This window comes from Molothrus aeneus, chromosome 1 (genome assembly GCF_037042795.1).
Source record: "Molothrus aeneus isolate 106 chromosome 1, BPBGC_Maene_1.0, whole genome shotgun sequence".
In the NCBI taxonomy this organism is placed as follows: Eukaryota; Metazoa; Chordata; class Aves; order Passeriformes; family Icteridae; genus Molothrus; species Molothrus aeneus.
In genome coordinates, this window is record NC_089646.1 from 50278064 (window position 1) to 50302558 (window position 24495).

General features: G+C 37.3%; 1 protein-coding gene across 1 annotated transcript in view; it reads right to left on the reverse strand.

Moving 5' to 3' along the window:
• CUL1 (cullin 1) overlaps positions 1-24495 on the reverse strand; it is a 52362-nt gene that overhangs the window by 16693 nt on the left and 11174 nt on the right. The window contains exons 2-8 of the mRNA XM_066557092.1: positions 20345-20634; positions 7816-7990; positions 6974-7141; positions 5863-5913; positions 4869-4959; positions 3999-4162; positions 588-750 (exon numbers count right to left, since the gene is read on the reverse strand). Of these exons, the coding sequence (XP_066413189.1) occupies positions 588-750; positions 3999-4162; positions 4869-4959; positions 5863-5913; positions 6974-7141; positions 7816-7990; positions 20345-20484 (952 nt within the window). The 5' untranslated portion in view covers positions 20485-20634. The remainder of the gene's footprint in view (positions 1-587; positions 751-3998; positions 4163-4868; positions 4960-5862; positions 5914-6973; positions 7142-7815; positions 7991-20344; positions 20635-24495) is intronic.

Consider the following 24495-nt stretch of genomic DNA (forward strand, 5'->3'; position numbering starts at 1 on the left):
TATGACAATATATAAGAATCATTTTCACAGCCAAAATTAACTCATCAATTAATAATTTCCACCCTTTCCTTGTGCTCTAAATGCAGTATTATGTATTTTATATATTCTATTTTAAAAGCTACTTATTTGCATCTACTCCTCTTTTAACATTTTCAATACATACTTCTGAACACTTTGGATTTTAAAAATTCTCAGTGCTGACTCAGGAAGATCCACAGATTAAACTGAAAGTACTGGAAAGAGTACTGGTCTGTTTTTCACCTCCCACCTCTCCCACACAAGCTTCAGCTCCTGCTGGAAAAATGGCTCAAGTGCTCTTGAAACTCTTCCAGCTATGTTAAGAGAAATCAAACTGTTTGATTGTGCTGTTCTGCCTTAATATCTGGGATTGGGGTAGGGTCCTTGAAGCAGTATCATCAGCCATGCTGATTTCATTAAAACCTGCCTGTCCATCAGTTTAGTGACTATCTTCTCTCTTAATCTAATTCCTGAACACAAGACATTTAGCTAGCGCCAGATTTTACATTATTCACAATTCATCAGGGAGGAGAGCTCTAAGCCTAAAGCCAGCGTTTGAAACTCCTTACCTTCATTTTTGTCAGCATCCAGCAAATTCTGAAACTCTGTATGAAATATCTCCAGATGTTTTTCGATGAGTACTTGCTCACACTTTCGTGCTAACTCATCTTGTGTGCTCTCATGGAGATATACCTGAACTCTACGCTGCTCCTCAAGAAGGCGAGCTTCGGCCTACAGAAACACAGACATAAACATGAAACCCACAGGGAAGGCAGAACACGAATCCAACAGCAGAAAAGAGGTGACTGTTCAGTCCATTCTTCTAGAAAACAACAACAGGAAGCAAACTTCTCTCTACTCTGGTGTTGTGAACCACCTACTTTAGCAGTTATTTTTCCAGGAATCATAATATACATTTGGAATTGATGTTTATGTTGATGAAAATACAATGTGCTGTTTAAATGGCGGGGGAGAATCACAGCAGAACTGTTTTCCTGTTGCTTGTGAATAAGGAGTTTACAGATGGAAATCTGCTGTCAGAAAAAGAGAAAGCCTCTGACATGAGATGCTGGCAGTTTTAGGATCAGCAAGCTCTCCAGCTACAGAGGTAGTTTTGTTTAAGACAAACATGAATGTATTTCACGGCTCCACAAAACTAAAAGGCAGGAAACTACAATTTAACACTATGCCCATGACAAATTTATTTGAATAGTCTCATCTACATTCTTACACAGAAAAGCTTCCCAATAAACTACAGTCATTTAAATTATACTCGCATTTAATTTGGCGTATGAAATGCTACATATGCGTATCTTCCTGGCAAACTAAAATTCTAAATGTCACTCAAAGAATAGAACTTATGCTGAAATGTAAAACTGAAATTGTTTACATAACAATTACCTCTATTTCATTTGCAAAAGTGTTAAGGATTCACATTACAAACCATTTGTAACTGCAGCACATTATTAGGGATAAAGGGCGTATGCCTTCTTATCAGCCCGAATTATTTAAATGAACAACGTCATCAAGAATATGGAATTAGGTTAATTCATTGTCTTAGTATGCCAGAGTAACAAGTAAGCATGAAAGATCATATTCTGGACAATAAAAAAGGAACAGCTACACTGCAAGTGCACTGCACCACACATAGGCAGCTTTAAATCATCTAAGTCACTGTTAGCTTCACTTGTTCTGCAATGATTTTGCACTTATGTCCTGTGAAATGGTCCTGGATTACTGTCTCCTAGAGCTAAACCAGTACTGATCAAAAAATAGGAAATGAAATCAGTAACTTGAGAAGGGATACAAGCTCCAGCTCCAGAGTACTTGCCAATTTCTTACCAGTAAGGAATAACAACTTCCTTACTTAGAGCAAATAGAAGCAAATCTTTCTTATGAACATTGGAACTACTTAGCCTATATTTAATCAATTCTGTATTTCTGTAGTTCAGGAAATTCCACCACTTCTGATGTTGCTTCTTAAAATATCCTTAGACTTTCGCTTTTAATGTTAACGGTCAACTCTCATTGTGAACCCTTCTATGAAAATAAATATTTACTTCATGTTTCCTTATACTCTCTGTTTTATTTGGTGTTCTTATAACTCCATTTTCCTTTTAAAGTCACATTTCAGAAACAAGAGAAAAATAATTAGTTCACACAACAGTATCTTCACTTGTGTCAACTATAAAGATGAGAAGTTCAATGGAACACTATATTTCAAGGAACAGTTTTAAAAAATACTGACCTTTTTCCCTACAGCACATCAGGCTATGCCAGCTTTACTCATGAGTTCTGGCCTGAGAAGAAAAATTCACAATCCTTCTAAACTCAGTAAGTCTGCCTATATAACCACATACACAAATCCTAGCTCTAGTTTAAGCTTTCATTGACTATTCTACAAGACACTACCACAATTCTCCTGTAATAGGGTAACAGTCATGCTATGCTGGTGTGCCCTGGGGTACTCCAAGGTTTCTTTTTATTTTGCAATGCTATTTATTGCCAGAGAGAACTCAAAGTACAGTGCTCCAATGAGAATGTCAAGTAAGTGTACTAACAGTAGATTACTCTGTTCACAGTTCATGCTTCCATCAGATTACTTGTAAGATCTTACAGCCACTAGTGTGTAAGGAGATGCCAAGAGTGCCCAAATGGCTTGTATACATCTCCAATATATTAATTTGAGCAGATACATAAGGATACATACACACTTTCCTGCTGAACATTTCCCCTGCTGCCTGCTAACTTTGTATGTGCTTTCAGCTTCAAGCAAAGCAAGTTGCTTTGTGTATTTCTGAAGCCTTGAGGATTGTTTGGGGTACTAATCAGTTATTTCTACTTGCCTGTAATCTCTAGTTCTTGAAATAGCAATGACCTTCAGACAGCTTCTTACTGTCCTGTACCAAGGAAGTCTGGATGAGCGAGTCATTCAGGTTCTGAATGACTGAAATTTCTCTTTATACATACATTAGGATGAAAGTTAAAACAAGAACTTGAAAGGGAAGTAGCAAAAAATAATTAATTCAACAACAGAAAATAAACATAGGTGGGTCTGATAATTATTGGGAAACTACTAAAGGCACAATTCCTTTTACTGTGTTATTTCTAGGACTTCCCCTCCAATCTTTTTTTTTCTTTTTGGGTAATTAATTGACTTTAATGCCCAGAGTTAAGAAAGGATGTGTTCTGTGGTAAAAAGCATTACACAAAGAATATTGCAGGGAGGGATGTGTATCTGCACATTACATACTTGAAAATTTCTCATATTTTTTAACTAAGCTGAATGGGAATAAAAAAGCAGCAATTCTGAAAGTGAAGAAAAGTACTGAGAATAAAATACATGAAGCAGCACTTGTCCAAGGTGGAAGATGACCTATCTACTACCGGGTCAGTAGGACTGACCTAATAACCAGGCCAGAAATAGCCAATGTTTATCCTGCTTGCCCTTAGTTGCCCTGTCTGGGATCCCCAAAACTAGAGACAGGTTCGGAATTTAAATCTGGCCTCTGTTGATGAGAAGTACTTTGACGGGGTTCACGACACTAAAATATTCTGAGAGAACTAAAGCTAATTAATGATGTATTTCCTTAGCCAGCTTGCTCAGGAAGGTACTTCAATAAATGTGTCAACACACTGTTCCTTGTACACGAATGGTAAACTTGTGGTATTAAAGCAGAATTATTGTTTTGGTGTCTTGAACTCTAAAAAAAATCTGAATTTATTTTAACTTAATCTTCTGTTTTGACTGTTCAGAAGGTTCCATACTCTCACTGCACTCACTGAAATGTGGTAAGGAGACAAACTTCAGACCAGATAAACAGAGAAGCAAATCACTACAAGGAAAAGCTATCTGTTTCTGCAAAATAACCATCATTTTAAGCAACTGAAAATAAAAGCCCAGAATTTATATTCCTTTGTCTCTAGAAAAAATTGGTATCCAGAAAAACAAAAATCACAAAGCAGATTAAGTAATTTACCTTCTTCATGTACTCTGTGACTGGGTTCTGTTGCAAGAATTCAGTACTTTCTCGTGTATAAAATCTCTCTGTGTCAGCAAGAAACTGAGATTCAAAGGATTCTTTATAGACAGTTAGTGTAGGTCCTTTTGCAAATGCATCATCTTCATTCAGCCCCAGCTCCACTAAAGGAAAAAATCACAATCAAACAAAAAAGACCAAGAAATAAAAAAATTGGTTGTTATGAAGTGGTCTCCTGCAAATAAACAAGGACACTCCTCCTAACTTAGATGAAAGAAATCAATTGGGACTGCATCAGCACCACTTTTTAAAAAGTACATTGATTTTGCATTTTAAAAATATCAGCACAAGACATTACTAATGTCAACTACACTTTTAGATACATTTCTTAAATGCAGGATTATAGGGTTTTCACTATCTCAAATGCTAGTTCAAATTCTCCTTTAATTTTTCCCTCTTAAGAGTTCCAGATTATATGCTTTTGCTTTTATTAATGAAACTAGTCAGTAATTTGGATGGGAATGCTCTCAATATTATACAAAAGGAAAAAGCAACCCCACTCTGCAATGCAAACTACCATCCTTCCCCACTTCCAGATGTAGCTCCTTAATAACTGATTTGTAAATGATGAACACTCTTGTCTATCAGTTGCACTCTCAAGATTCACAAATACGGTATAATCATCTGTTATTGTATAAAGTATCAGTCAAATGTGAAGTTAAACAATACAGAACTGCATTGACATTACTGTAAAAAAAAAATCTTTACTGGACATATGAAGAGGTGGGATATTACTTCTGGGTTCTGATAGGGTACATAAATTTATTTATTTTTAAGAAAGTAACAGAATCTTAAAGAAATCACATTTACCATAGGATTGTACAACTCCACTGATCAGCCTTGTATTGATAGTTTCACCATTTCTTTCCTTTTCAATCAATTTCAACACTGCATTTGTTACCTTAGGAAACAGGGATTAAAAGTTAAGTCAAGCACAGAGAAAGCAGCTGGTAGATCAAGCACCATACTTAATTAGGAGTCTATTTCCATATTCAAGAAAAGTCAGGCACCTTGGGAACAACATTTAAGGAGATCTGAACATATTAAGTTCCTACAGAGAATGATACTCCTTTAAGTTATACAACATAATTACAGCCTGATTAGCAGTAAGGTGTATATGGGTATTACAGTGCTTAGTATTTTTTTTTCTTAATTTCAAAAAAACACCTTCAAAGCCAAACTTCTCTTCTTTTTATACTGTAGCAAGACCTGAGCTAACCACCTGTTCTTTGGACAAATAATCTGCTGCAACCACTTCATCATGAAGTACTGATAAGAAGTGAAATCAACCTACACATTTACCTAAGACTTGTGATGGAATGCCTTGTGTTGTATTGTGCTGATTCACTAATTTTAAACATTTAGCTGACCTGAGTCTCCCAAGCATCAGTGTAAATTCAACAACCCACAGTAAAATCCTGGCCTGTTCCTATCTGTTCTCATCCAATCCTGACTCCCAAACCTTAAGACATGACTGCCATCAGCCTGTACTCCTGCCTAGCTTAGTAGCCACCGAAATTGCTACTTCAAGTCCCCTTACCTTTAAAAAAAAAAGCCAAGGGTCCTCTCAGCAGAGAGATAACAGAACAGTCTTGGTATCAAGGTTCAATCACACACACAAAGGCTTATTCCTTCAAATGTCTATCTTTTTTTAGTATCACAAAGGAGAAGCAGAAGTCTCCATTTATTTTCCAGGTCTGTGCACACCCTCATCCCCCCAGGCTCCTTGAAGCAGTTACTTACAATATATGAAATGAACCCTATAAAATAACACTATAGTTAAAATATATTAATATACACATACCTGCTTATTTAATGGCCTGAATAAGCAGTCTCTCCAGGTCACCAAGGCAAGCTAGAGGTAAAAGAGGGGAGAAGGAACATGGAATGAAGAAAATATTTACATATACACATATACATGTAGGGTAACTCCCTTTAGGGAAAGCTGATGTATGCAAGTATGCAAGCTAATGAGAACTTCTAAAACTATATTTTGGCACACACATTTCTCAAGCAATGAGACTGTTTCACAACAAAATTACAACTGGGTTTATCACTACCTTTACTAAGTTGTTCCTTTTTCTACCAGGGGATCCACTGCCAACTCTGGAAACTAACAAAACCCACTTTGAGTGACTTTGAAAACACGCAGCTTTTTTTGTTGGCAGTTTTCAAGCTGACATAGTCCCTTAGCATTAGGCTGCTAAAGTCAAGAGAAAGGGAACTAAGGATACAAACTGATTTTCTACCATATGCAGAATTATGAAGTGAAGCAGGAAAATAGAACAGCACTTTCCTAATGCTTTCCTAATGCAGTAAGGACAATAATTATCTCCTTTATTTAAAAAAATGCCTTTTAGTTATCTAGGATACAGAAGTACTGTTCTTATTTATATTACCTCACATTACAAAAAAATTATCAAGATCACATATCAATCTTTCAGAACTGCACCAAAATAACTTACACTACAAACCAAATGTTGTCTGAATCTTAGCAGCTTGGATGCTAAAAAATTTGTAGAAATGTATTGAAGTCAGAAAAAAAATATTATTTACTGCTTCATTTGGTGTTTGAAATGCTTGGCTGAATTTTAAGTGGGATGACAAGGCCATGCTGAGGCACACAGATAACACTAAGCAGCAAATTCAGACATTTTAAACATTCAGACAACCCTCAATAGTCTACTGCTGAAGTCCCAACATATACAAGGCAGATTAAACATCTCACAGACTTAGGCCCTGGAATTTTTACAAATACACCGAGGTAGGAGTAGGGAAAGGAGGGAGAATGCCACTTTGCCCACTTCTACAGAATGTCTATGCACCTCCTACAAGATTCAAGGAGTGATCTATAGAATGATAATGCAAACACGGCAGATGGAATGGACAAATCACTCAGTTCAAAATCTACTTACTGAATAAATTTCATATATTCCTTTACGACCTTCATCGCACTCACGACGAACCCAATGTCGATTGAGGTAGGCACATATCCCATTCAATACTTTGCTTGAAAACCTATAATCTTCCCACTGTTGAGTGTAGAATTTCAGCACACTCTCATCCATCAAATCTTCACCATCCTGAAATTACAAGTTTGTCAGTACTGTTGCCTGCTTTTAAGGTACAACCAAGGCATATCAGGGTATGCAAACTGACTGTGTAATAAACCCACACCATGCAATGTACTTCCAGGAAACACACTGCTAATACATTTAGTTCTACATTGGTAAAGCACAAAGCCAGTATGGGATTTTGAAATTAAAAGGCTGGGAAAAAAATGCATAGCACAGATGAAGCTCCAGAAAACATCCCTGTCCCTCTGGATGCAAGACAACATCCAGCTCTATTAGTAGTTTATTTATTAAACTAAAATAAAGGCTACCATCGGGCATTTTCAACATGACAGGCATCCATTTTTTCAGCATTCCTAATATGCTGGTTAATTGCTTGGAAAGCCTAGCTATTCTTGCTCAAGTGCAGGACAGCTTAAGATGTCACGTAACATTACTTCTATAAAACACAGGAATGTTGTTTTGGCTTGAAGAGGAAAAGCAGCTCACAGGTGCAAACTTAGGGACTGATCTATGTCTGAGGTAAAGCCAACAAAACATTCTAATGGCTATGGAGACAAAAGCACCTTTTAAGATTATTCAGTTTACTTCCAGTGGCTGCATACACCTCTAGCCTTACAACTTTTCTTCTCAACCCAGTTTAGGTTACTACAAGTGCAGATCCATCTCATACCCCATCTTACCTTAAGGAGATTAGTCAAGTAGTTCTTCAGAAATTCTTTTAGCCGTTTGTACAATTCCAAGCCAACAAACTGAGCACCTCCAGGTGTCTGGCCCTTTTTCGATTTAGAAGGAGGTACTCCAGCTCCCCGTGCTTGATTAGATTGGTGTACACTGGTACAGTAGTTATAAACATGACTGACAGGAAAGTTAAGGAATACATTTGCCACCATAAGATTAAAAACACAATTAAAAAACAGTGCTAATTTCAATAAGCTATTATCTATACAACTGTGAATGACCTAAACATAATGCATTACAAGATGCACTAGCCTACATCAAATCAAATCACAGCTAAGAAAATTAAGTAACTTTCAGCAGAATTATCTGCAGAAAAATTGTGTCAGACTGAGAGCACTGCAAGTACTGACCCCAACATTAAATTAATTTAACGCTTACTTAACAAGACCATCAAGAAAACAAAGCAGTGGAATTTGCTGATAAGATTATTTAAATGGAATTTATTTGATCTATTATACTGGTCTTCTATAAATACATAAGCTTTCATTTGAACTGAAAGAAATTTCAATACTAGCCTCAAGCAACATTCAGTGGTTGAAAACACAAGAGAATACTTCTGCATTCTTTCAAATACCAGTCTCTATAAAAGATTTGGCCACTTAAGATTGGCACACAGGAGGAACCTGGAAAGCAGTAATGGTGAGACACACACACATTTAAACGCACATCATAAGATGAGATTCACTATAACCCAATTTTAGGTTACAAATTAATCCCAAAATTTGAGAGCAAAATCACAGAGTCATAGAATTGCTTAGATCAGAAAAGACTTCTAAGATGAGTCCAGCCATTAATAAAGCACCACCAAGTCCACCACCAAACCATCTCCCTAATCACCCTATCTAAGGGTCTTTGAAATACCTCCAGAGACTTTGATTCCACCACCTATCTGGGTACATCATTCCAATGCAGGACAACACTTACAGTAAAGAAAGTTTTCCTAATATCCAATCTACATCTCCTCTGATGCAACTTAGGGCCATTTCCTCTTGTCCTGTTGCTTATTACATGAGAGAAGGACATGACCCTCATCTTGCTACAGCCTCCTTGCAGGTAGTTGTAGAGAGCAGGGAGGTCCCCCCTGAGCCTCCTTTTCTCCAGGCTAAACACCCCCAGCTCCCTCAGCCTCTCCTCATCAGCCTTGTGCTCCAGATCCTTCTCCAGCTCTGTTGCCTTTTTCTGGACGCACTCAAGCCCCTCAATGTCTTTCCTGTTGTGGGAAGCCCAGAACTGGACACAGGATTCGAGGTGCTAAGTATAGCAGGATCATCACTGCCCTGGTGCTGCTGGCCACACTATTGCTGATACAGGCCAGGATGCCATTGGCCTTTTTGGCCACCTGGGCACATGCTGGCTCATGTTCAGACAGCTGTTAGAGCAGCACCCCCAGGTCCTTTTCCACATGGCAGCTTTGCAGCCACTCTTCCCCCAACCTGCAGCACTGCCTGGGGTTGTTGTGGTTGAAGTGCAGGACCCAGAACTTGGCTTTGCTGAATCTCGTACCACGGGCCTCAGCTCACTGGTCCTGCCTCTTTGGACCCCCCTGCAGAGCAGATCCCCCACACACTCCAGCAGATCAGCACCCTCAGCCAACTCCGTGTGCTCTGCCAAACCACTGAGGGTGCACTTGATCCCCTTGTCTCAGGCACTGCTGAACAGAACTGGCTCCAGCCCTTGGAAAGAAGGTTTGTGACTGGCTGCCTGCTTGCTACCTTGCTGCATGCATTCATACAAATGCACTTGGTTGGGCTGTTGATTCCACCATCTCTTTTTTTGGCTAGAAGCCCTAATTCTTATGTGACCAGGCAATTCTGTGTTTTCTAACACAGGGACCCTTTTTTCTTTGCTGCCACATGGATCTCCATCACCTACCTTCCCTGAGATATCAGATTGAAGGACCTCACTAGCACACCATCCCCCAAACACTGGCATGCTGCCCCCTGGTTTTATCCCTTTTCCTTTTCAAATCTCTCTCTAGAAGACCTGGTAACTCTGGTATCTGCAAAGATATGTTTCCCTTTTTGAGACAGGTGTACCATGTCTGTCACCAGCAGGTCTGATGCCATATAAACCCAGCACTAGGTTGTTTTTTTAAAAAAAAAAAAAAAGCCACTGACACCAGGCTCAGACCCAAGTATTGATCTTTCAGCTCTTCCTGTTTATTCCTTCATCACTTCTTGGAACTGGAAAGAGAAAGGTGTGAAAACTACTTCAACTTCTGATCTCTTAACCAGTAATCCCAAGTCCCTGAAGTCTCTTGATTACCTTTAGAGTTCTTGTTGCAACTTCACTGCTGTCTAGCTGAAAAGTCTGAGAATTGTCCCAGGGTAGGAAGTCTGCTCTTTACACCTTTAAGCCTGGTATCAGAGATGCAGAAGATGACCCTAGCAAGTGGCAGCAATATTTTTTCCTCTTATACTACTACAGCCTGGCAGACTTGCTGTAACAGTAATGTAACATTTCAGGAACATATTCTGTTTTCTGATCTAAAAAACTCAAATATTCAGAATTCTTCCAAAGTAGTAAGTGGAAGTCACATTGCCCCAAACATTTCAAATAAGAAGGCATTCTTAAAGAAGCTGCATTCCACAAGCAAGAAAAATAAACTAGCTAGGTACCACCTAGATTGAACTCAATGAGAACTCAGATCTGACAATCAAAATCACCCTAGTGACTCACACAAACAACAATCAGCCAAAAGGAATGAAGCTACTGAGTGCTCACTCTTCTACTGCCAGTCCATGGACAGGCTTTTAAGTCACATCCTCGTTAGAAAACATTGTATCAACCATTCAAGAATGTTTAACTTGGCTTTGTGTTTTCACAAAATCACTAGGTTGGAAGAGACCTTCAAGATCCAGTCCTACCCATGCCCTAACACCTCAACTAAACCATGGCACTGAGGGCAACATCCAGTCTTTTTTAAACACATCCAGGGATGGTGACTCCACCATCTCCACCAGCAGACCATTCCAGAACTTTATCCTTCAACACAAGTGGACCCAGCTTTAACCACTAGAGAGGTTTCCTCCACAGCACACGATACACTAGGAAATTAATATATTGCAGAGACTTGACTTTTATCTTTCCCTTCACAAAGACCAGCACAATAAAATGGCAAGACATCAGCAAAAATAAATACCAAGAAAATAAAAAATAAAAAATAAAAAAAAACCCCACAAATATATGATGCATTACAGTCATTATAAACAGATTTGCTTCTAAGTAGTAAAGCTCAAGAATTGTCTCCAAATATCCAGTTAACCTCCTTGTAATAATTTTATAAAACACTTTGCAGACAAAACATACCCTTAAACTGGGTTTAATGATCAGAGTATCCTGCATGCCACCAGGAACAAGGCTCAGGGTCTTCACATCAAACTGCATGGAAAGCATGCTCACAGTCTATATTTACATGCTTGTTTATAAAGTCATTGCATTCTGTGCAAAGAAGTAATGCTCTTCGCCTAAGATTAACCCTTTTTGAAAATACACAGTGTATGTTTATTTCTTATCTGTTACCTCATCCAGATGCCAAGTAAGTAAATTTCTCACAATGTCAACCAACAACATAAAGACTTCATTTGTATCGAATTGAAGCAACTGAACTTTTAATCAGCCTCTTATCAGCCACTAATTTCCTGGACATTAATGATTTCTTCCACCTCCTAATCATTTGTTTGGTCAAATTCCCTGGCACCGTTGCTACTTTTACTATCTACACTTTGATTTCAGAATTCTCTGTTCAAGTGAAGAACAAGACACAGCACAACCATTTTCCTCTAGATATGCAACTAACTTTCTTGCCACAAACAAGAAAAGCAGGTTAAGAAAAGCAGGTAACCTGTTACCCAACAGGGCTATTTTAAAATAGCTAATATATAAATTTATCTAAATTGTTTATGGAAAACCTCTCCATCATGATACTAGGAAATTAGGGCTGATTCATAAATACCCCCTTGACAGTCTTGCCTCCTTCCCCTCTCTTATCCCAAGTGGCTTTGAGCAAGCCTGAAAATAGGAAGACTGAACAGATAAAGGGTAATTCTTGCAGTTTTGAGAGTACTGCCTGACAAAAACATTTTATTCATCTCTACAAACAATCAAAACAGCCTTCAGAAAAATAAAAGGCCAAGTTCAGAAGACATAAGCCTTTTTCTTACCCCATATATTTTACTATTAAACCCAGGATTCATTGTAAAGTAAACACAGAGACTGAGACCTTTTGTCCATGTCTGACAGTAATCACCTCAGAGCTGCAACAAAAGTAATTCCAGTAATGCTCATCTTTACCTTTTATTCTGACTTGAGATTTGCTAGCCAAAGGGTCCAAGACAGCACTGTTGAAGTGCTCTAGTTTCATAGTTCCATACGATTCAAACTGAAGTTAGTTTGCAAGTGTAACTCTTTGACATATTCTACATAAAGCATGCTCTCTCACACTTTGTTTACAATCTGTCCCCCCATCTGCTGGAGCCAGCAACTGACAGAAAGACTGACATATTCAAAACAAAATCAGATTTGTGCTGCTTACAACAAAGTGTATGACAGTCCATCTGAGAATCACAAGGAGAATGCTATGAAAAGAATTCCTAGTTGCAGAAAGGAAAATAAATCCCTCTATGCATGGTATGCTGGAAGTTATATACATATGCAAACAGCTACCAGGAAACATTTTTGGGGGTGTTTGCACTATTGTGTATAGCAATTTGCATACCAAAACAAGCAGAGAAGTTAATTCATCGATAGAAAAGTCTGAACCAGAGCGAAGCTGTGCCGATCCCCAAGCTTCGGGCTGCTGAACTTCAGATTTGGCCCAGCAGACAAACCACTTACAGGAGGAAGAGATCAAGATCAATTTCCTCTAACCTCTACATCTTCCATACAGTGAAGGAGAAATTTAATTTACTTTTCTAAAATAAATTTGAGGTAGAAAACTGCAATAAAGTTTAGAAAATGATTCAGCATTGTGCTGTTCAAGATGAAAAATCCTTTTCAGAATTCTCCTCCAAAAGTCTTCAAAACAAAATATAGCCAAAGACAAATTAATTTTACCACCTCTGCCACCAATATAATTTACATTACTTTTGACAGCCTTGGCTCAGTTTCTAAAGATAGGCAACAGGAAAACAGAAATCCCGTGCTGCCACACCCTAAAGGATTTAAGGCCTTGTGCAAGATCACTTCCACTGGAGGAAAGGGTCCTAACACACAACCCAGCTGCAGAGCTTCCTTGCCACCTGGTTTCCAGCAGCATGGGGGTTCATGCAGGCAGTCAGTCATGAGGACAGGGGAAGGAACCAACACTACAACCAGTGGCGGTCCCTGGCCCCACACCCTTTGGTAAGCAGATCTGAACCTCTGTGCCCACACTGGGGAAGCGAAACAGGCTCTTTCAGCAGCACTGCATACATTTTTTGAGCAAGTATACCAACAAAACACAAGCTTGAGCATGCCATAGTCAACTCTCATCTACCTTCTGCCCTTGAAAAGTACCAAAGTAATCCATACAGGTTTTTTCCTCCAGAAGCAACTGCAAACCAAAATTATATAAGAAAAACTATCCCTTGTGTAATTCAACTCACAACAAGAAAGCACTCAGACTCTACAATGATGAGATTAAACCATTCAGTTTTGCTTAAGTCCTAAAGTTTTTAAAAGCAAACAGTTCTGCTGAGTTAATAAGTTATTCACTTTTCCCCAACACAGCCAGGTCCCCAGAGTTCTTTCATTTTGCTATGAAAAATTAACATAACTGGAAGAAGTCTGTGTGAGGAACTGAAAGGGAATTAACAGAACACGGAAGAAAACTACAATGCAGAGATGCTCACAATAACACAAGCCAAACAACTGTCCAATCACAATTTCTCTCTCATTACTTCTAGTCTCTTTACTATAAAGATCAGTTTTAGGCATAAATTTGCTATTTCACAGACCTTAAGCAGTAATTAACTTCAGGTTCAGTAGCTGGCCTGCAGGACTAAATTGAGATTAATTCCACTTTTGTAAAAAATCTGTATTTTCCTAGATTACACCAAAGCCATGCAAGAACATCATACAGAGAATTACTGCAAACACTGACAGGAAAATTGCTAGGGAAGGATACAGAAGCTTTGTATTATTGTAGAACTACTTCTAATACAAACAACACAGCTTATTATATTTACTAAAGAACAGCTTTACATATTTTCTTCAAAATTAAAGCCACTGAAGTCCTGGTGAAATCCAGAAGATTAGGCTGGATTACCCCAGGTAAGAGAACCTAAGAGAAGCGGACATGCCTACATGACTTTTAATGTTTTGTGAGTCAAATGGATGAAGGAATTTTGTATGAGTTTTTGAAATTATAAGGTTGTAAAAAACCAATCACTTTTCAGAACAAGTGCTTTGAACACTCATTTTAGCTTTGTGAGGAGCAGCAGTAAAACAAGCACCCCAGAAACCTTCATTCTTTTCAGGGAGGTATCAGCAAGAGATTTTATCTATGTTCAGCTCATCATCCAGTAAGTAAGGGTTACCCCCACAGAGCAATTCAGAGAAAGCAAACAAACAAAATTAAGAACCTGTACCCAACCCCACACATTCACCACTTGTGATTAAGTTTCAATTGATATATTTTGATACATTGATACATTTAAGTCTTTATATTTGATACAACTGCTCAGCTAAATCACTCCATTTTAGACAAACCATTTTAGTCAGGGAAGGACTGAGGCAAGACATTGAGAAGCTATTACAGCATCAGTCATGCAGCTGCTATGAAAATCCAGGCATAACTCAGCTCAAACAGGTTTCTACAAGTCTGAGATCAGAGACACTTTCAGCAAAAGCCATCTGAAGACTAATAGATAACTTCTTGTTTCTCTCTCTACAGCATAAACTCATGTGCATCACAGAGAAACACTGAGTTACAAGGAAAACACAAAATTTCAAAGCCAAATGCAAAAACAAAGTGTACAGACTTTACGCCAGGGAGCGTAAGACCTTCCATAACTGAGGCTGCTTTTAAATTTCTTTCTTTGCATTGACAGAGGTTGGTTCTGAACAGAATATTATTGGTTACTATAAAAAGCAAGTAGAACAGCAAGCCGTCATTGTGGAAGAGTGCATAAAGAAAGGGAATGATTGCACAAATATAAACATATTCTGCCCTTCTTTCAAACTGAAGATGCAATCTTTGTAAATACAAACAAATGCATACAATTATATGTACCTTTCCACACAAGAAAAGGTCTATTATGTACCCTTTGAACGTGTCAACAAATAGATTTACTTCTGCCTTCATGTTTCACACAAACACTAACTGGAACATGAGAAGTCCTATGAAATAGGATATTGAATATATGCAGGACTAATACTAGCAGACAGAAGAGGCTGCCTTGATGTATCCAAAGTGACCTTAGATGATTTGACATTGAAGTGAAAGGATAGCTTAGAGTGATTGAATCTTAAGAGAAAGTGGAACAGTGTCTGAGATGTAAATAAGAAGCGCATGCCCTAACACCTCAGTATCTTTTCTGCATAAAAAGAGCATAATAATCTGAGCAGAAAGAAAAAAACAAGAACATATCATGCTGCCTGGTAACAACAGATTCATGTGATTAGAAAATGAAATATTTTCACAGTTTTAATATGCATCTGCTGATCTAAAATCCTACTAAAATACAGAAATTCAACAAGGAAAAAATATTGCATTAGAAGCAACTACAAAAGATCTTGGGAAAGGATGTCAGGAAAAGGGCTTAATGGTTTTGCTCTTTTTTTTGGTCAATATACTACTGGTGCTGAATCTACTCACAGGGAGAAAAAAAAGTTAAATATATTTACACTTTCTATTTTATGAACAGACAGATTATCCTGAGTCATCTGGTATTTTTGAAGTGCAAGCACACTACACTTTATTTAATGTTCAACACAGTATCTTCCTATATCAGTTGCTAATATGTGAGGAAAAAAAATCCCATTTTATAAAATGATTACAGTAACCTTTTCTGATATACAATTACTTACATTTGATCCAACAGTTATTCAGCAGCCACCATTTTGTTAAAATAAGTGAACAAAATTGAATCACAATAAGCAAGGATTTTTCATAAAATAATGAAATGTGACAGAACAGCATAGCCTTTACCTATCCTTGACAAACTTCAGGCAATTACTTTTAAAATATTTACAAATGATGGCTAATAATGGAATAATGTAAGAAACACATTTTTAAGATCAATTTATTGGTGTAAGACTTGAGCAAATTACTTAATAAATGCAGTCATTTTCTTCAAATTTTCACATAAGACCTATATGATAATGATGCCAATCGACTACTCAAAGGTATTCTAGGAACCTGTTGAAATCAATAGTGTAATTTTTATGTATATAACATTTGAATGCCTTGAAAGCCAATCTGAACACTGCAATCGGGACATTGCAACTCATATCTTAGTTAAACAACCACATCATACCTTCCACAGTATCATAAACTCTTCTTACCAATGACAACATTTTAAGATATCCTCACACAGATATAAGTCTCATCTGTAATAAATTAATAACAACTGGACTCTTTAAACTTATCTTATTTTTCTCAAATTTTCTTTAAATATTAAATTTGGACAAAAAGATTAATCTGTTCTGTATGGGCATAAATTAACTAGATTGTTTAAAAGAATCCCTAAAAATGCTTCTCAGGTTATGTTTTGTAAATCAGGGCAGTGAAAGCATGAATTTATGTCAAAATTTTGGCATTTCAAAGAGTCCACACGTACAAGAGAGAAGCCCACCACTAAGCTTTCCATTCACCAATGCTATCTGAAAATTGTTGATGTGTGCTTCTAAAAAAAAGTAATATTTTAGCAAAGTTTCTCAGCTCTTTGTCTAAGTCACTGTGAAAAATGACACTAATTTGATACAGTGCAGCAAAGTTTTCTGACATTTTAGTACTTGGCTTGAGAATCTTCTTAAGATACATAAAACAAGAAAAGTCACAAACCCCTTTCATTCTCTCCATTCAGTTTCAATGCAAATGTCCAGCAAACCCCCATTCATTCTCTCATACCATGAGGTTTGAGGAAAATAAATTGCAGGCTCACTATACAATTAGTCTGAAAAATGGACATCACTTTCTGCCAAAAGAGAAGAAAATAGCACAAGATGTATGAATATTTTATCACTGCCAAATGGAGTTAGGAAGAGGTGGCTATAAAGACAAGTGGCCTATAGCAATATAAATAAGTTCAATAAGAATAATTCTAGTAAACCAAGTAATAAGTTTTCAACCAACAATTCAAAACAGAAACCCAAAACTTGCTATACAAAATATAGTTTTCTCTTGGACAGAGTAATTGAAGTTTCCTCCAAACAGACTAAATGCCGCCAGGAGATGTATACATATACCCCTAAACACTGACTTTAACAAGAGAGTCCTGTGGATCACAGCCTCCAAACTCATAATCACTAAATGGAAAACAGGGTGAACAGGCCCTTCCCTCACAATATTAGTAGTGCTGTTAGAAATCTAGTTAATTTTATTGGCTATTTCTCTTTTTGGCATAAAGTCAATGTTTGACATGTAATTCTGAGCTAGCTTGTAATACTGTTGTCAGATGATGTTAATTACTGTTATAGGAACGACTAGGCTCTTCAGTGCTAGAAATTACATAATATCTGAGTAAGGAACAGAAAAACATCTAGATTTCATTTTCAAGAATCTCACATGTGGGGGGAAAAATGAAACACCAAAACAACAAATCACACAAGAAGGAAATACTTGATCATCTGATCTCATAAAAAAGGTACCTTGCAGTTAAAAGCACAAATAAATCTAAATTACAAGAAGTACAGATGAGGACCTTCGTAACCACCATTCAGAAACAAAATTTTTCGTTCACCTCTTCAATATTCAGATCTAAAAAACTCCTGGAATAATCATCATGTTTCTGCTCCCACTGAAATGAAGGGGAAAAAACCCACCTTAAGCACAGGCTCCAGCCTGTACTCAAGAGATGAATTTACTGTTTCACAAAGAGACCCTCTGAACAAAGAAAACAAGTGCAGGTGTGACAGAGGTCTGAAATGCTTGAATTGCATACCTATTCTAATTATTTTCCAGAGGGACTTGACAAAGGCACAACAATATCTTCCACATCTCCAATCAATTTTGATTGAAAATTGATAGCAGATATAGGACTGAATAGGATATAGGACAGATATAGGACTTGCTTATATGCATGGTTCCCCTCTTATAAATTAAAGGGATGAAATGAAATCCACGTCAGGAGCAATATCCTGGCAAAAAAAAAAAAGGGGTTGGATGGGGAAAGAGAAAGAGGACAAAAGAGGATGAGGAAAGACTAAACTATCAATTATCAAGACATTCTTGTAAGTACAGCTGATCTTCAGACCAATTACAGCTGCAACTGAAACTCAACTGCAGCTGTTCTGCTTTCCAAACTAAGCTGGTTGATAAGCAAAGTTTCCTGAAATAAACATCTACCCGACTACAAGACTTGCTGTGCACAAAGACTGGGCAAATATGTCACAGTTACTGCTTTGAAAGGGGTGTAATCTTTTTAAGCACAACGTTTGAACGCATGTACTTGGTATAGAATGCAAAATGCATTGCTATCTTCACAGGAGATTAAATACTCAGCTTAACCAGTATCAAATATTCTGGGTTATCGAACTATTATGTCCAAAAGCTTGGACAAAAAAATCCAAGTTGACCACCAAAATTACCCCCTAAATTAATTCACTTAAGAAATTAACATAAACAGTCCTTATTTTCATACCAACAACTCCTCAAAGCAGAAGCAAGGAGGAAATGAGTAACTAATAGAGAGCATATCCCTTTTACAGCTTCATTCTGAGCATCTTTGAGAACATCAGGAGAGGAAAAAAGCCCATGTTTAACCATTACCATTATAATCAGTACTTAGTCTTCAGCTGCCCTGCTTAACAGAGCTCCTGAACAAGAATATATTAAAGGCACTCAGAAGAAAAAACTCTCAGAGCTTCTACTGCATGTCAAATTTCTATCAGACATTCAACTTTTACAGAGTTATTTCACTGAGTCAAAACCAACGTTGAACCTAGTGCTGGCAAGAAATCACTAATTTTAAATCTTAGGAAAAGTACTGACCCTATACAGATGTTATTTCATCTTCCCATTGCTATTAAAGAAGTACCCTAGAAACACTCAGCAGGCTGCTCAGGGCTTCTCCCACCACAGCCTGGAGCATGGATTCTGCAGGCACAGATAGAAAAGATTGCATGCTGATGCTAAGATTACATGTACAGAGAAACTTTTCTACCTCCTTAGAAAGTCCAGGGAACTACAGAATTGACTGGTTTATAGCCTTCAAGCTCCTCTTTCTTTTATAAAAGCTCTGTCCTTTCAAAAAAATTATTACAGACTAAAATTTTACATGCTGCAATTCCAAATCAGTGCCAGCAACAGCTACAGACATTAGTTCAGAATAATAACTTCATTAAAAAAACTCAACTCTAAATACTGATAGAGAAAAGTAGCAGAACTACTTAATGATACGGAATGTATATTATCATTTCTATCCTATGTACAGCAAAGTGTGTAGACCAGCACCTTTTTAAGCAGTGCTGACTTTACTGAGCAATACAAGCTTACAAGAGTCAAGGCAGAACAAAAGGTGCAAAACAAAGGTCATGGAATCCATTTACATGGCACCTTATAGGCGAAATAAAGAAGAATTTCCTTTCTAAATGAAGTCCTAAAGTCAAACACCTAAGCTGTAATACAACAAGAGACATATTTCTCCTACATATTGGTTTGAAAAAATCCTTATACACTACCTGATAGAAACAAGTTTCCTACAATCTTCCAAACAGTACCTCAGTGCATTTGAACAAGGAGGTTAACCCCCTTCCAGCATCTTATAATAACACCCAGAATGTATTTTCCAGAGATGCTGGAAAATAACTCTCCGATGCAAGCTAGGAATTAAAGCAAAATCCACTGGAGACATTCTCACTCCAGCTGCAAAATTACACAATCAAGTCAAGAGTAAAGTATTACATAGAGAATGACAACTGAAAAATTTCCAGGTAACTGGACATGATTATCAGTAACACCTGAAGCATAATGCCAGAGACTAACAGAAAAAAGAAAAGGAATTTCTGTTTTCTTTGTGCGCATTGTGGACTCAAAATTCAACCTAATAATAAAATCTCTTTAAACATGTGCTGTATTAAAGATAACAGTAATCAAACCTGAAATACAGAGGTAGCCTTAATAATTATGGAAGCCAGTTTTCCAGATAACAAAATGTTCCTGCTATTTGCCAGTAATAAATAGAAAAGGCCAATCTTCAAAACAAAACCATGCATTCTTAAAAGCCATTAAGTGAAATAGTTATGGACCAATTTTCTGTCTAAAAAAGTAAAAAGCTATCTGTAATCTACCAGCAGTGAGAACACTAGCTATCATAGGCACTAGGATACGTGTAGAGTTCCATGTATCTGGATTTTGCCATACTTTGTCTGGTGTAAACCTGTTGAATTCCAGCTCTTAGGTCATCCCATATCTGGTCAAGACCAATCTGTTTAAGTCCATGCGGGTTCTGACTCCTATTCGATGACATTTTGTATTTCCTGTAAAGTCTTCCAGTGCAGCAGCCTGAGCTTTTGTTATTCCTCCATCAGAATCACAAGTCAAGTAACATTCTAAACTCAGTTGCAGCACCTCAGCAAGATATTCTTTATACACAAAAAATGTTTCCCAGGAGGATAACCTGCAATAGGAAAAGAAAATATACACGTTATACGACAGTCTAAATTTATCCACACTAAAGACACAAAATTTATTATTTCATTGAAATACTGTCATTTACACAGATCCATCTTAATCCATCTTAAGATGTGAAATACCAAAACTAAGAAACATAATTTAACAATTCACCACAAAATGAGACAGTTAGTACCCAGAGTTATCCAAAGGCTGTAGGTACTTAGATCAGTGCAGCTGACAACAGAACTCTAATACTAACAACAAAACATAACAGCAAAAAGTTTTCGAAGCAGCAGACACTATTTACCAGCAAGTGTAAATAGTTCCTCCCCATTCAACAGTAAAACTCCAGTACTTCTGAGCAACTCTGGGTTCTGTGGTAGCTCATTGTTTAACAAACACCCTTATGGGTATCGAAGATTAACCAGAAGATACTACAAACAAATTTTTCTTCAGTTATCAATAGCTCTTCCAAACTTGTACTATTACAGGCAACCTGAAAGGCCAAGGCATTTTGGTAGCAGAGAATTTTTCTACCTGGCAAGCATATGCTTACATTTATTTCTTTGCTATGTAGAAGAACACCACTTCCTTCAATGTCATTTTACCAGCAAGAGAACATACAGTCAATAATGGTGGGAAGAAAGAACTATTAATAGGAGTACACAGAATAAATATTGAATAAATTGTGAATGAAACAAACAGAAAGTAAGAAAATGCACTACTCCCATGAGTTTTAAGTGCACAAATTTTGGGACATAGTGAAAAGATAGCTACCGATTCATTAGCCTCATGATATTTTGGTGAAGGAACACATTCACCTGGAAAGGTCCACTGAAAACTTCAAGCAGAGATGATCCATTTTTACACAAGTCCATAAAAATACATTTGCAATTTTAACATGTCTTATCCTCCAAAGCAACAAAATTAAGAACATAACAGAAAATGACAATGTAAAAAATTAGCCCACAAACAAGACAGTTGTACTAAGGACCAACCTAATCTTACTGGAGTCTGCCCATTCATATGGGGAGCCTATAAGAAAGATGGAGAAAGACTTTTTACTAGTAACTATAGTTACAGGAGAAGGGTCAATGGTTTTAAATAAAAAGAGGGTAGATTCAGAGTGGATATAAGGAAGAAATTCTTTACTGTGAGGGTTGTGGTGAGACACTGGAACAAGCTGCCCAGTAAAGTTGTGGATGCCTGATGTTTAAGGCCATGTTGAAAGGAGCTTTGAGCAACCTGATCTAATGGATGGTGTCTCTGGCCAAGACAAGGAAAATAGACTAGATGATTCCTTCCAGCCCAAACCACTCAGTCATTCTGCACCCTAGAGTTCACTGACTGGAATACTCAAACCACAGTGAAACATGGCTTTCCATTTTTCTACAGACAATATAGCCTTATGATAAATCTGTCATCCAAGGTTCATGTGAACCCTTCCATAATTTCAAGAATAGTATAGGCTGAGATCAAATAAATCCTATTATTTGTTCTTGGTCTCTGAGCAGCAGAAAATAAAGTATATTATTTCAGGACCTATAGTTAAGTCATAGGTGCTTTGTCACAGCCACTTCTAGGCTATTCCATGTTCCACTCCAGGCTTTGCAGAGTTTTGAAAATTAAGTATTCTGTTATACCCTCCCTGACTTCCACCCAGTTATCTGAAGTTCTCTTCTGCCTTTTCTCTTGAACCCTAAAAAGACCAGCTGAGATAGAGACATTTTTTCCAGTCAGTGACTATCTTACTACAGTAACACAGAAATCCTCACAGTCCTTTGCTTTCCCATTACTCATACACACTTAAATCTCCAACTCTAAGCAAAAACACCAAGAAGTATTTTTATTGTGTGTCTCAGCAACAAGTACTGTCTCATTTTAATCTGACATACAACTGATTATGTGGCTAGTATTATTTTTTACGGGGGAAACAGTTACTCAGAGAATTAGGTGGAAAAGCAAGAATTCAATCAATATACATCTTAGAAAACACATACCTAAATTTCAACCCTGCCATTTTTGTTTCTCTAATCACAGCAAGCTAGTTATTAAAGACACATGACAATCATGCATCAAAATGCTGAAGTGTAATCTAGATCATACCTTGCTTGTATTTAACTTCTTTAATTTCTGGAAACTGAACCTGCTGCAGTACTACTGACGATGGACTTTCAGGACTGAGCAACAAAAGCCAGGAAGAACAAAGGTCCATGAGTGGCCATTCACCTCCACTGAGGGAAATATTCTGTGCATGTTACACGCCCACAGTCTTGGACTGTGATCCTAAGTCAGCATTGCAATAAAAGCAAGAAAATTAATTCCATGTCTACAATCCAGGAGAGCAGAAACACTTTTATTTCTTAGAAATGGTACTAAAGAAGACATAGTACTGAATCTGCAACCCCATAAAAACAGCAATATGTATAAGAATTAACTGTCACTTGCTTATTAATCTGCCAATAGCAAACAGCCTGAGCTTAGAGTGCATTTGTGTAAAACACGTTTTGGTGTACCTAACACAAAATAATTAATTGTTGTATAAGAGCTTCTAACAAAAGGCCAACCCCTTGCTAGCTAGCAGAAAGCATAACCAGCAGATGTTGAGTTTCCTCTTCTATGATGATGGAAATATTTAACTCTCCTCACTAACTAAATATCTCCTAGTTTTTATGTACCCTGGTGCATCTATAAATACTACCTATTCCCAGAATCTTTTCAGCTCAAGGTGTTCCTCATTCACCCTCCCTTTCCCCTAAAGGAAACCTCTGTATTCAAGTCAGGATGTAGCTATTAAAAATGCTATGAAAAAGAACTTAATTTTGGGGTTTTTTCAACATGCAGTCCACTATATAAAAATATTATTTATAAGTCATAATTCCACTGCAATTGACACTACCTCACTATCCTCTGGTTGGCATTCAATTTGAATTTTGCAATTAAACACATGAATACAGAATGACAGTACCATCTTGCTAACTTCCTAGACTTAAACAACTTACTTCTTCCAGTTAATTACTACTTAATATTAATTGGAAAATAGAGGAATAGATGAATAATTCTATAAGCCACTATCAATTTCTTCCAGATTTATTTATCTGCAGAAAAACAGAAAGGTAATTATTAATATATTACTTTAACAAGAAGAGAATTTCAATATGTAACAACAGTTTACTACAAAAGCATATTTATGAAAAGAACTACTCGTACTTAGTGGTTAAACTAAATTATGGAATAAATGTATAGAAAGAGCAGAGGTAACACAAGGCTTTGTTACTTGGCACATTTGTTATTATACACAAACATATGATATTCTGTTTCATGTGAAAAGTGCAATTATTTGATTCACACACAAAAACCCTTTCCTAGGCCAACAATTCTTGAAGGTCAAATCGAGTCTGCAGCAGTTACACTGCATCTCTTCACCCAACATCCCCACTGCTAAAAAGAGGGAGAAAGAGTTCCTAAGGCAGATTTCTCAGTGCCCAGACTGTGCACAACTGCCTGAATTAAAACCTCACCATTAAGTCATGACCTTTCAATCAGTGAGGTCTCTCCCTTGCAAAGTGCTCTTGGCAGGACTGTGCACAAGCTGGTCTTGAACTTCTCCCCCTAACAGATCAGACTTGCTGCTGACCTGCTTCAAGGATAAAATCAGCTGCCTGAGTTGCAACATCCACTCTGCAGCTTTGGACCAGAGAACCCAAACTTCATTATAGCTTCAAGAGCAGCTATATTTGCATGAGAAATATCACCCCTGCAGTTTCCGGACAATATATGCACAATTTGATGCAGCAGGATGATAGTGTTCAATGCCAGCCAATCTTTCAACCCTCACTCAAGTACTGCAATTAAAACAGTCTAA